The following is a 12,242-nucleotide window of genomic DNA, read 5'->3' as shown; positions in this document are numbered from 1 at the left end:
AGCGGTGAAGTCTCTCCTCCTCCTCCTCCCCGTGAGCAGCGGGACCTTTTTCTGCCCTACCTGAGGATGTGTCCTGCAGATACCGCTCCAGCTGAGGAAAGGTGAGCTCCGGCAAGTCCAGCAGCGCTCCGTAGCGTTCCAGAAAAGAGCAAATCACGGCGTAATTTGGACACAAACCGGGGGAAGAACTCGCCGTTGCCGCCGAAGCAGCCATCTTTTCCACATCAGTGTCAAGTCAGCCGGAATTAAATGCAGGACTTCCGATGTTAACAAAATAAAAGTCTGGGAAACTGTGTGTGCGTGCGTGCGCTAATATTTATTTATCACTACACTTCCCTTGTGTCAAATCTGAAAAAGTTGCTTCTCGTTGAATATTTGACATGTGTCATTTATGCAATAGAATCACACATTTAAAGGCATGTGTCAGATTACTGATCTTGAAAATAATCCATGCACAAAATACAAAAACATACATTTGATGTGTAAATTACACCCATCCTGAGACAAAATGTAACGATAGCTGTTGAAAAAGTGGTTCCAAAATATTATTTAAAATATAAAATGTTACCAGTTTCCTTACTAAGTTTCCTTTATTTATAAAACTACATTCTGACTTTCACACTCCATTACATTCCATTGCTGCCATGTGTTTCTGAGAAAACACTAATGCCACTGCACTGATTTGTACATACACACACAAAAAAAACAAACATTACAAACTGTTTCTGTGTCCTGAGTATGTCAGTCTACATTCGGCCATGTTAACTTATGCAACGGTTTCTCTTATTTTAACCCTGTAACTATGTCATTTTTACAAAAATAATCCTAAATATTTTCTTTAGCTCACAATGGTTTAATATATTACCTCTTAATAGTTTGAACTATTTATATGAGGAATTGGATATTTGAGCAAAGATTTGAAAACGAATATCTACTTTTGAAAATCTACTTTTTCGGGTTCTGGAGTTTTGGTAACAGGGTTTCACCAAGCATAACACACAACAACTAAAATAACTCATAAAAGGTGCACGATGGATGTCTGTGCTGTTGATGGTTTATTATTTGTTTTTCTTAAGTACATAACAGAAAATTATGAAATAAAAGGTGTTTTTTTTTTCATTTTTTGAAGCATAAATTGTCCTCCAATTCTAAAGTGAGGCTAATACATATCATTTCTATTGTATCATGCAGCAGATTTTACAGCAGCAGTTAATGTGCAAATGTAAATATCAGTATAAAAAAAATTTTCTCCACATAATGAATTAATATAACTTCATTTACTGTGTATTATAGTCCAACAAAAGTTGAAAATTAACAGTCACTCTAAACCAGGGGTGTCCAAACTTGCGGCCTATGGGCCGCTTCCGGCACCGCCCACTTCCGGTCCGTGAATTGACGTCAAAAATAACATAAAGTTTGGCCCTTTAAGTTACTTTTTTGACATTTCGCCTTCCCCTCCAATTAAGAGGGTTAAGCAAAATGTCAAAAAAGTAACTTAAGGGGTCAAATTGTATGTTATTTTTGACATCAATTCGCCGACCGGAAGTGGACAGGGCTGGAAGCGGCCCGCAAGTTTGGACACCCTTGCTCTAAACTCTGTTTACTTCATTAGTTTCATGATCTGTATTAGCACTACGGTGAACTGCATTATCACTATAGGAATGTCTTTAGTTGTCTTAAATGAATTCAAATTTAAGCCTCTTAAGAGAAACATTTGTACAAAGCAGTGCTATGAAAAAGTATTTGCACCCTTCTTGATTTCTTTTTCTTCTTTTTTTTTTTTTGGCATATTTGTCACACTTACATGCTTCAGATCATGAAACAAATTTTAATAGACAAAGATAACCTGAGTAAATACAAAAGACAGTTTTTAAATGATGGTTTCTTTTATTAAGGGAAAAAGCTATCCAAACCTACCTGGCCCTGTGGTGAAAAGTAACTGACCCCCCCATGTTAAAGCATGAATTTTTTTTTTTTTTTTTTTTTTTTTGCAAAGTTGAGTTTAAATTAACTTGTCACTCCTGGGCCTGATTACTGTCAGACCTGTTGAATCAAGAACTCACTTAAATAGAACCTTTCTGACAAAGTGAAGCAGGCTAAAAGATTTTAAAAAGCAACAAGAACTCGTTAACAGCTGAAAAACAAAGTCATTGACAGATATCAGTGTGGAAAGGGTTACAAAGCCATTTCTAAGGCTTTGGGACTGCAGTGAAACACAGTGAGAGCCGTTATCCACAAAAGGAGAAAACTTGGAACAGTGGTGAACTGTCCCAAGAATGCACTGACGACTCATCCAGGAGGTCACAAAGAACCCAGAATAGCATCAAAATAACTGCAGGCCTCACGTGTCTCAGTTCAGGTCAGAGTTCATGATTCAACAATAAGAAGACTGGGCAAAACTGGCATCCATGGGAGAGTTCCAATGAGAAACCCACTGCTGACCAAAAGGAACACAAAGGATCATCTCACATTTGTCAAAATCATCTTGATGATCTCCAAGACTTTTGGGAAAACATTCTGTGGACTGACGAGAAAAAAGTTGAACTTTTTGAAAGGTTTAGTCCCGTAACATCTGCATAAACTGAGACAGCATTTCATAGAAAGCACATCATACCAACAGTCAAACGTGGTGGTGGTAGTGTGATGGTCTGAGGCTGCTTTGCTGCTTCAGTAAGACTTGCTGTAATTGATGGAACCGTGAATTCTGCTCTCTACCAGAAAATCCTGAAGGAGAATGTCTGGCTATCAGTTCATGACCTGAAACTCAAGCTCATTTGATTTATGCAGCAGGACAATGATCCCAAACACACCAGTAAGTCCACCTCTGAATGGCTCCAAAAAAAAAAAAAACCCAAAATGAAGGTATTAGAGTTGCCTGGTCAAAGTCTGGATTTAAATCAGATCGAGATGCTTTGGAATGACCTTAAACAGGCCGATCATGCTCAAAAACCCTCCAATGTGGTTGAATTAAAACAAAGAGTGGGACAATATTCCTTTAAAAAAAATGTGAAAGTCTCACTGACAGTTACTGTAAATGCTTGACTGGCATTCTCGCTGCCAAGGGTGGCTCAACCAGTTTTCTTCTTAGGAGTTTTCTGAATCATACTAAATCTCTCCCCTTGAGAGACCCTATGAAGGAAAAATTGGCCCAGATGGCACTTCTCCTGGAACAAAATAAAATGCTGTAGTTACGTGACCAGACCATTTCTAACTTTGTTACAGGCAGTTTAACCCCCAACCAGAGAGGAGTTAGTTACTAATCAAAACTGTGCGTGCACATCCAGACCCTGCACCCTGTGCAAAATTACTTGCCTCATGGCAAACACGACTGTCATTATGGCCAGGAGTAAATACAGCACCTATCTTTTCTATTTATCTATGTATCTATGTCTTTTCTCCGTCTCCTTTTGGAAAGTAATGCTCAGCAACAAAATCCTTATCTTGCAAATGCATATAGAGAACCAGATAAAGATGATACTAGCTTTACATGCAGAAATAGCTTGAGGTGCTATTTCCTCAAATATCTCCTGTGTTTTGTTCATATCATAACTCAGTGTCATTTAAAAACAGAGCTGCACACAGTCAGTCGGGTTACTGGAAACACAAGAAAAAGAACTCAGGAATAAAACTCTTTGGTCCAAGTGGAAAAACACTCTTAATATGCGTCTATATGTATTAAAACAGCTGTCAGATGATTCCCATTGAAGGAGAAGAGGCAGAATCTGGTTTCAGTCCCAAGAAAAGGGCAGATTGGAAACTGGGATGAAATGTGGGGGCAAATGTGTCGGTTTGTGTATGGAGCGGGATTTACGCCCACCCCAAAACCCCAACTGCGCATCGCTGGATGTGGATGAACTGAGCTCATCGGTAATGGGAGAAGTGCAAAACACACATGACAGATCAAAAAAAAAAAAAAAAATGCAGCATGAAAAGCACAGAGAGAGGCTGCAGTGGACACGTTTCATTGTTTTTAACAACAAACAATTTCACTTCGGCTCTTTGTATGTTCTGCTCTGACTTTGCTCTTCTCCGCGGGTGCCAGTGGATCAACCAACACCTGCAAGAATAACCTACAGACCGGTTGTACCACATATTTTTTATGCTACCTCCATCAGCAACAGACACTCTTTGCAGGTAGACGGCGGTCCACAGACTGCCTTTGCACTATGTCCACTGAAGCAGGATTATGGCTTTAGCCATGGGTGTTTGGAACCGCACCTTGGAGCAGCGCTTGGAAACATCCTCGCTTTGTAAGCTCGGCACAGCGTCGAATCATCAGTATCAAGCTAGTCACAAATGTAGACATTGTTGCTTGATTATCAGCCCACTTTTTTATACAATGTTACCACCTTGAAATGGTTGGAATGACCCATATGTAAAGATTTTTATTTAATAAAAAAAAAATAAATATTCAGGGTGGTTCAGTGGGTAAGTAGGCGAACATTATGGTGCATGGCTATGGTGCAGCCAGCCTGGGTTTGCATCTGATATGTGGCCCTTTACTGCATGTCTTCCTGCCTCTCTCCTCACTTTCCTGTCTATCTTCACTGTTCACTTTCCAAAAAAGGCAAAAAATAATAATAATTATAAAAATGTTCAGTTGTTTTGTTTAATATTAAAATATAAAACAAAACAACTTAACAACAACAAAACAATTAAAATTATCTATCTATCTATCTATTTGTGAATGACTTCCTCAGCCTTGGTAAAAATTCTGTTCACATAGCCTGGATGAGCACAAACTCTTTACCACACGGGTGGGAAAATGGCACTCATGATCTTCCATACTGAGCTCGTCATTCACACAATCACATTATTAGATAAGTTACAAATGTATCCAATTTAAGATATTAAGACTTTAAATGAGAATTTGAGTAGCGATTATCTTTTTCTTTTGATCATTACAGTGGCATCAATAACCTTGCTGTGGGTTACACCAACCCCGCTGTCAAACAAGTGTAATTGACAAGGGGTTAGTGAGTGCATTCTAGCGTTTCTACTGACATGTGTTCCTGTGCGACATCAGCAGTCGCACTGTGGTTACACTGATCCAGCTGTCATACTCACTGATGTTTAGAAAACACTGTCTGTACAGTCGAATGCATCCACTAACAAATATTTGGCGCTTGTTGTCTTTCACACATGTGCAGGGGGAGAGCGCGTACGCAGTCCCCCACTACCACAAATTGTGCAGTTGAGATTCCCACATTTGGGGAATTCACAAAGGTCAGAACAGCCAGAGTGCAATAGCTGAGCCTCACTTTGGACGAACCACCTACTTGATCATGGTATCATCCCTGCCAGGTAAGTATAACTTCACGCTGCAGCACACGGGACCTCCTTCACAGTTACACCGTGCTGACTGACGGTGCTCACGAGCAACACCGTTTCCCAGCATGCACCGCTGTCTTTCAAAGTCAAAAGCTAACCTGCAAAAATTGGATTTATCATCTTCACAGCTTCTTAAAAATGTCTAAAATCACGACATCAAGTTCAGCTGAACCAAAGTTAAGTTAAACTGCAGCGAAGAATGTTTCATCAACACTTCACGTTCAGAAAAAGATTAAAAACACACAACAATGCCGACACAAAAATCACAGCACAGCTACTTCCGGCTCCTTTGTGTCCTGCTGCTGCCGCCTGCTGGTCTGGAGTGGGAACGACGCTTTGGGTGTGAGTTCAGCAGAACGTGGCTGAGAACTGCGCGGGGAAAATGTACTCATGAAACCTTTATTCTATTATTTTTATTGACACGAAGCATTTTTGAGGCTGTAGTTTGATCTTCTCAGTAACAGCTGCCAGCAGATGTGTCCGTGTGTGTGACTGGTAGGCTACAGCGGGATTCTGCGATACTATTGGGAGTCTACAATCAGAGTCTATGGTGACTGTAGGATCCGGGCCAAAGAGAAGGCCTAACTGTCTAGTGCAACGGTGTACGGTGACTGTAGACAGTTACGCCTTCTCATTGGCCCCGAATCTACAGTCACCGTAGGCTCTGACTCTAGACTACCAATCGGATCGTAGAACCCCAGTGTATACTACCAATCGTCTGTCAAGGTGGAAATTTCGTCACACCAAAACAAAGGTCCGCTGTCGTTCTTTAAAGTTGGATTTACTTCACGTTTAAACTAAGTTATAGAGTAAGTTTTTGATCGAATAAGGTAAAAAAAAAAAAAGAGTTATGTCTTTATCTGTTACTTTTATGGTAACAAATGAAGCTAAATGGCTCATTTAACCCGTTACTTTATGGTGAAGAAAGATGTGCTCGGTAACGTGTAACTACAATAACCGATTAAATAACTGGTTAAAAGTGTCCATTTGAACACTGTCTTTGTGGTTTAGGGCTCTGTTTCATTCATGTGCATTTCGTAAGTTATGGTTTTAATCACATTTTACAGTCTGTGCATGAATATCAGCAGCTGCATTTGGGTTACATTTTTTTTTTCATTCTTTGTGTTTATTAAGGAAAGTTGTAATTTCGTCCTTGGAGCTCAGTGAAGTGTGTATTTCTGTCTGTCTGTACAACTGATGATGGCGACCCCAGTGCTATAAACCCTGATGCCCCTGCACCTCGTCAGCAGGACTTAGTTGTGGCAACCAAAAGAGGCACAACACTGCTGGGTGAGAGGTTTGGTGTACCCCAAACCTTCACAGGTCACATTGCTTTTACTCATGCAGAGGGTGTCCACTCGCCTTCACAGCAGTAGAGCCTGGAAAAGCTGGTGGTCAAGGTTTATTCACACCATTAAAGATCACATTTACTAAAAGATGCGAGATCGCAAACTTGCAATGAGTTGGTATTTGTGTATAGCACAATAAAGAAATGTAATTAAACATGTGAGTGAATGATTTTTCTGTTTATCGATTACACTTGTCAGTTCAAAGAATGTCAGTAAGTCTAAGGCTGATTAAAGCCCAATTTAGGCATTTTTTGATTCCACAATTCACTGTTACTGTAACACAGAATATTTTATTAAAGTGCACAAAACATGAACATATAAAAAAAAATAGCAGCTCTGCAGGATGGACAATCAGTGCATATTCAAAACCAACGATTTAGAGAATAAAAGTTTTACATCCAGGGCATCTTATAGGAAAAACAAACAAAAGCTTGGAACACTAATGTCTTCCATTACATGACAGGAAGGATTATACATATGGTACGGCACCATACTGGGTCTTACTGTGAAATGGAAAATCTTTTTAACCATCCTCAAGCTGGTCAGTCACAGAGGTGAAGTGTTTGTTGCTGTTAAAAACAATGTTTTTAAAATCTGTTGCTCCTTTGTGCAGGGAGGGACAGGATGAGCACTGCCAGAGGTACAAAATGACCTCCAGCAGCCACTGGTGTGAATGTCTCTGACCAAACAATCAGAAACAGACTTCATGAGGGTGGCCTGACGACCCCAGATCTTCTAGTGGGCTCTGTGCTCACTGCCCGGCACCGTGGAGCCCAATTGTGATTTGCCATAAAATACCAGAACTGGCAGGTCCACCACTGGTGCCCTGTGCTTTTCACAGATGAGAGTCGGTTCACCCTGAGCACATGTGACAGATGTAAAAAGATCCGGAGAAGTCGTGGAGAACGTTTTGCTTCATGTTGAAAGCATGAATAATAATGAATAAAGGTTTCATGAGCACATTTTCCCCGCGCAGTTCCGTCGTTCCCACTCCAGACCAGCAGGCGGCAGCAGCAGGACACAAAGGAGCCGGAAGTAGCTGTGCTGTGATTTTTGTGTCGGCATTGTTGTGTGTTTTTAATCTTTTTCTGAACGTGAAGTGTTGATGAAACATTCTTCGCTGCAGTTTAACTTAACTTTGGTTCAGCTGAACTTGATGTCGTGATTTTAGACATTTTTAAGAAGCTGTGAAGATGATAAATCCAATTTTTGCAGGTTAGCTTTTGACTTTGAAAGACAGCGGTGCATGCTGGGAAACGGTGTTGCTCGTGAGCACCGTCAGTCAGCACGGTGTAACTGTGAAGGAGGTCCCGTGTGCTGCAGAGTGAAGTTATACTTACCTGGCAGGGATGATACCATGATCAAGAAGGTGGTTCGTCCAAAGTGAGGCTCAGCTATTGCACTCTGGCTGTTCTGACCTTTGTGAATTCCCCAAATGTGGGAATCTCAACTGCACAATTTGTGGTAGTGGGGGACTGCGTACGCGCTCTCCCCCTGCACACGTGTGAAAAAAAAATTGGATGTTTAATAATGATGATAAAGTGTATATCATTATGTTAGGCGTTCTCGGCGGTCGAAGTATAGAACGTTAAGTATCGTGTTTCCAGGATGTTTACTAAGCATCAGTGAGTTTGACAGCTGGATTAGTGTAACCCACACTGCCGCTGCTGATTCCTGTGTTGGTGACCGATCACATAAGAGTAGCTGAAGACATATTTAATCTGATGTTCAGTTTTTCTGAAATTATAAATTCTTTGTTTGCAAGCAAACTTCTATTTTTCAACTCACTGAGCTTCATTTTTTCTATTTAACTGAGCTTTTTTCTATTGTATATATTTTTTATTTTGTCTTATTTTATTGAGTGATTTAAGTACAAAAGCACAAAATAGTTTATTTTGGTTCTAGTTCACTGTAATAAACGTGGCTGGAAGAAATTATATAAAATAAATCTTTAGATTTTTGCTTTTAATATTAATGTCATATGAATGTTTGAGATTTTCTTTATGGATCAACTCTGGAGCTTGAAAAAAGGGCAACTGGACTTCTTGTTTCTTTAAGACATTTCAACTTTCATCTGAAAGGCTTCTTCAGTTCTCAAACCAAAAGGTGGAGAGACCCAGGTATTTAAACCCCAGTGGGCGTAGTCCCCTGGAGGTGGTTGTGACCCACTGTTGTTCATGTGCATACATGAGCCGAGACATGGGTCGTTATAATCAGTGGTTTCAGGTGAATTTGGGACTTCGCCCCACTCTTATCAAGTGATCTGTTGAGGTCACCTGGGGCGCTTGGGGAGGGAGCTCAGGACAGCGCTGTAGGCAGAGGGGAAAGTTGGTGATGTAATCCACCTCCTCTGTTCAGTGATGGTTGTTGACAGTCGACACAGATGCATCTTTTACTCCTCTTTCAAACCATCTGTCTTCCTGGTCCAAAATGTGAACACTGGCATCTTCAAAGAGTGCCCTTTGACCTTTAGATGCAGCCGTACATCTGAGTCCTGCCCTGTCGAGGTGGCTCTTCTATGTTGTACCATTCGTTTGTGAAGAGGCTGTTGTGTAGTGCTCCGAGCACTCTTCACTGCACTGGACACCAGACACTACATTGTTTATCTTGTGTTTGGAGCTTTACTTTCCACTTCCTCCATATAAAGGCAGGCTACAATGGGAGACACTGGGGAGCCCGAAACCATTGTTATATTTGAAATAAATTAAAACGAGTCTTGTTTCATTTAAGCTATCTTTATTTCACATTTATTTGTACACAATAAATACAGTTAAACATCCACTGGTGTGTAAATACGACGCCCGGCAGCCTCTGCTGAGCCGATGCTCTAAAACGTGGGATTTTTTTTTTTTTTTCTTTCCCCTTTTTCAAAATGAATTTCAGATTCGGACTTGATGCGTGATCAGGACCAGTGAGCAGGCTAACAAAACAACTTCTCTAATGGGAAAGAAACTTTAGTCCTTTCTTTTTAACACAACAGGGTAAATGCAAACTTCAAAAATAAGTTTGATGTCATTCAGATCTCAAGGAGATCAACGAAAACACAGCGTCACGGCTGACGGATACTTTTCCTCTGATCAGATTCAGCTACAGTTTAATCGTTTTTGTTTTTTTTTAATCTTGATTCTAGAAACAAAATGGGGGGGGGGGGAAAAAGCTGTGCTATTATTTGCACAGACATCCATCTCTAAGCTCTCTGTAAACTATCAATACGATCAATAAGTCATATCTCAATCAAGAACACTAAAATGGCTATTTAAGGCTAAATAACAGGAAGTATTCATACCAATACGGCTGGTAAACAAACATCAAACAGGAAATATTGAACAAAACATCCACAATACTGAAAGGAATAAGAAGACATCAGAAAGTGCTTCACTATAGATTTTAAACTGGACAGCTAGCAGCTCAGGATGGTTTCCTCTGTGAACATAAATGTATCTTTAAACTGCACATGCTCAGTGTAAACCGTCCTCCCCAACAGCGACCGTTACTGGCATCATTAGTGTCATTAAAAACATTTTTTTCCTCTTTATTTTGCAACAATAAAAACGACAAAGAAGAGTTAGACTGTGTGTGTGTGTGTGTTTGCGTGCTTCGCTTCCCACTTTAAATGTTTCCTAAATATTAGAAGGAAAAACAAATAATAAAAGAAAAGGGATCCAAAACAATCACAGGTAAAATTGCCACTTTTCCCTTGTTTGTGTAACCGCGTGCGGTTACGCGTGTCGGCGGAGAGGACCAGCCTCGCCCGTGCTGGCGCTTCGATCGAGACTTTTGGTTTGCTCACAAGTGCAGCTCTGTTGCATAGACGTGAATCTGATGGTGGTAACAAAGAGCTACGAGGTGAGACACAACGGGGCGAACTCGTAACTATATCATCAGTGATTCTCTCTCTAATCCATAAACATGTCTGAGGAGAACTTCTGCAGTTAAGGCATCCACAGCATGATCAATTAGAACTGATGTTTTCAAGCTCTGTGGTAGGACCGGCTAAAGGAAGAACTTGTGTTTTCTTGCAGAGAGTTTAATGTGAAGTTGGAGCTTAAACATAATTAATCACCTGGGGTGCAATAAACCTGAAACAGAAACCAAAACAGCGATAAAAACATGCACAATATATCACATTTATTTTTTTGCATTTTGCCCTGAAACACATTTTTCTGGGCTGTGGTAGTATCAACAGAGATACAGAAAAGTGGTTAAACCCAACAACAAAGTCATTCACTTGTGGTTGTGGGTTGGTGCCGTAGCAATGTCCTGCCACCAGGGGGCGATGTCAAAACATCTGTTTTGTTTGTTTTTGGCCCCGGCCACAAGGACTTCAAACCGTATAAAACATTGACACAACTGCCAGATTGGCAAAGTGAAGCAACACGGATGTGCCGTAAACCTATTTAAAGGCCACCAGTGAAGTTTAAACACAAGTTTTAGATTTGTTGGAGGGGTGTGAAATGCAGCTAAATCTAGAGAACAGAGGCCGATCGATCACCAAGACAGATGAGAGATGGATGAGAGGAGATGATTTAAAAAATGCTACCCAGTGAACGAATATCCGAACACACATTTGGGTACAGCCCAGCAAACGGGTACATATTTCAGTGTTCATCACTGAGCAGGCAAAGTGCTCTGTGAGTGAGCTGGATCTGTGATGGGATAAGAAGTTTTATCTGTTCCACTGATTCAGATTATTTTTTTTTTTAAAAAGCAGACATTTCTTTTGTTTATAGACAGAAAAAGGAGGGAAAACACAAAGGCTTCCTTCAGTTTGGCCTCTCAAAGATCAGTCCTGTCGGACACATTTTTACTTGAATGTGAAATGCTACCACAGCCCAACGACAGAAAATCCAGCGGATGCTTGTTGGCTAACGGCTCGATTTCGAATTGTCAGTGCTTTCAATAAATGGGATAAAATGTTAGCTCACACCTTCTAAACACTCAGAGCCAAACTGGCTGCCCATCCCTGTTTTTATGGTAACACACTGAACTCTCTGCAAGGATACGACTTATTCCTGATCCCCAGAAATATCAGGCACTAATAAAGTGATCACTACTAACTGATAAAACAATGTTAACTTTTCTATCAAGTTAGACTTTGTTTGCTGGTTATCGCTTTAACTATTTAGTCCTCTTTTTTTCAGGGCTGAAAATGAAGAGCTGGATAATGCAGGCCTTTGTGCTTCTCCTTGGAACAGGAGGGAAACTTTGGGTAACGTGGTGTTGAGAAATGAGAACACTGAACAGGAAGTTAAAGAGAAAGGCGCGGTGTTCCTCCTCTGAGTGTGTGTGTGTGTGTGTGGGGGGCCTCTCCTGCCTCAAGGCCTCTTCTGGGAATTTTAGGCTTCCTCGGGTTTCCTTTGGGAGTGTGTTTAAAAGTCCGTGCTCTGGGGTGCCGCCTTCACACGAGCGTAATCTCCACCTCCTCCCGCCGCTTCACCTGCCCGCGAGGATGCTGCTTCGGGGGCGGAGGAGCGGCGCGCACCTGCAAAGATCCATCAGCTCAGTTAAAGTGAAGCTAGGAAGGTTTGTTGTGTTCACATCAGCACTGAAGGTTTTACTCAC

The 12,242-nt window shown here is 40.9% G+C and overlaps 2 protein-coding genes and 2 non-coding genes across 4 annotated transcripts in view; 1 reads left to right on the top strand and 3 right to left on the bottom strand.

Moving 5' to 3' along the window:
- rsf1b.1 (remodeling and spacing factor 1b, tandem duplicate 1) overlaps positions 1–222 on the bottom strand; it is a 36,018-nt gene extending 35,796 nt beyond the window's left edge. Inside the window, exon 1 of the mRNA XM_030746592.1 lies at positions 61–222. Coding sequence (XP_030602452.1) covers positions 61–214 — 154 coding nt within the window. The 5' untranslated portion in view covers positions 215–222. The remainder of the gene's footprint in view (positions 1–60) is intronic.
- A 4,926-nt stretch (positions 223–5,148) lies between these two features.
- On the bottom strand, positions 5,149–5,312 carry LOC115792712 (U1 spliceosomal RNA). Its single transcript, XR_004021064.1, has one exon. It is a non-coding gene; the product is annotated as a U1 spliceosomal RNA (small nuclear RNA).
- Positions 5,313–8,012: 2,700 nt separating this feature from the next.
- Positions 8,013–8,176, top strand: LOC115792711 (U1 spliceosomal RNA). Its single transcript, XR_004021063.1, has one exon. It is a non-coding gene; the product is annotated as a U1 spliceosomal RNA (small nuclear RNA).
- A 1,240-nt stretch (positions 8,177–9,416) lies between these two features.
- Positions 9,417–12,242, bottom strand: part of LOC115792436 (F-BAR and double SH3 domains protein 2-like) — a 48,794-nt gene continuing 45,968 nt past the window's right edge. Inside the window, exon 20 of the mRNA XM_030746970.1 lies at positions 9,417–12,162. Coding sequence (XP_030602830.1) covers positions 12,079–12,162 — 84 coding nt within the window. The 3' untranslated portion in view covers positions 9,417–12,078. The remainder of the gene's footprint in view (positions 12,163–12,242) is intronic.

This window comes from Archocentrus centrarchus, chromosome 14 (assembly GCF_007364275.1).
Source record: "Archocentrus centrarchus isolate MPI-CPG fArcCen1 chromosome 14, fArcCen1, whole genome shotgun sequence".
NCBI lineage: Eukaryota > Metazoa > Chordata > Actinopteri > Cichliformes > Cichlidae > Archocentrus > Archocentrus centrarchus.
Note: the sequence above shows the minus strand (reverse complement) of the source record. Positions and strands in the feature narration are given on the sequence as shown.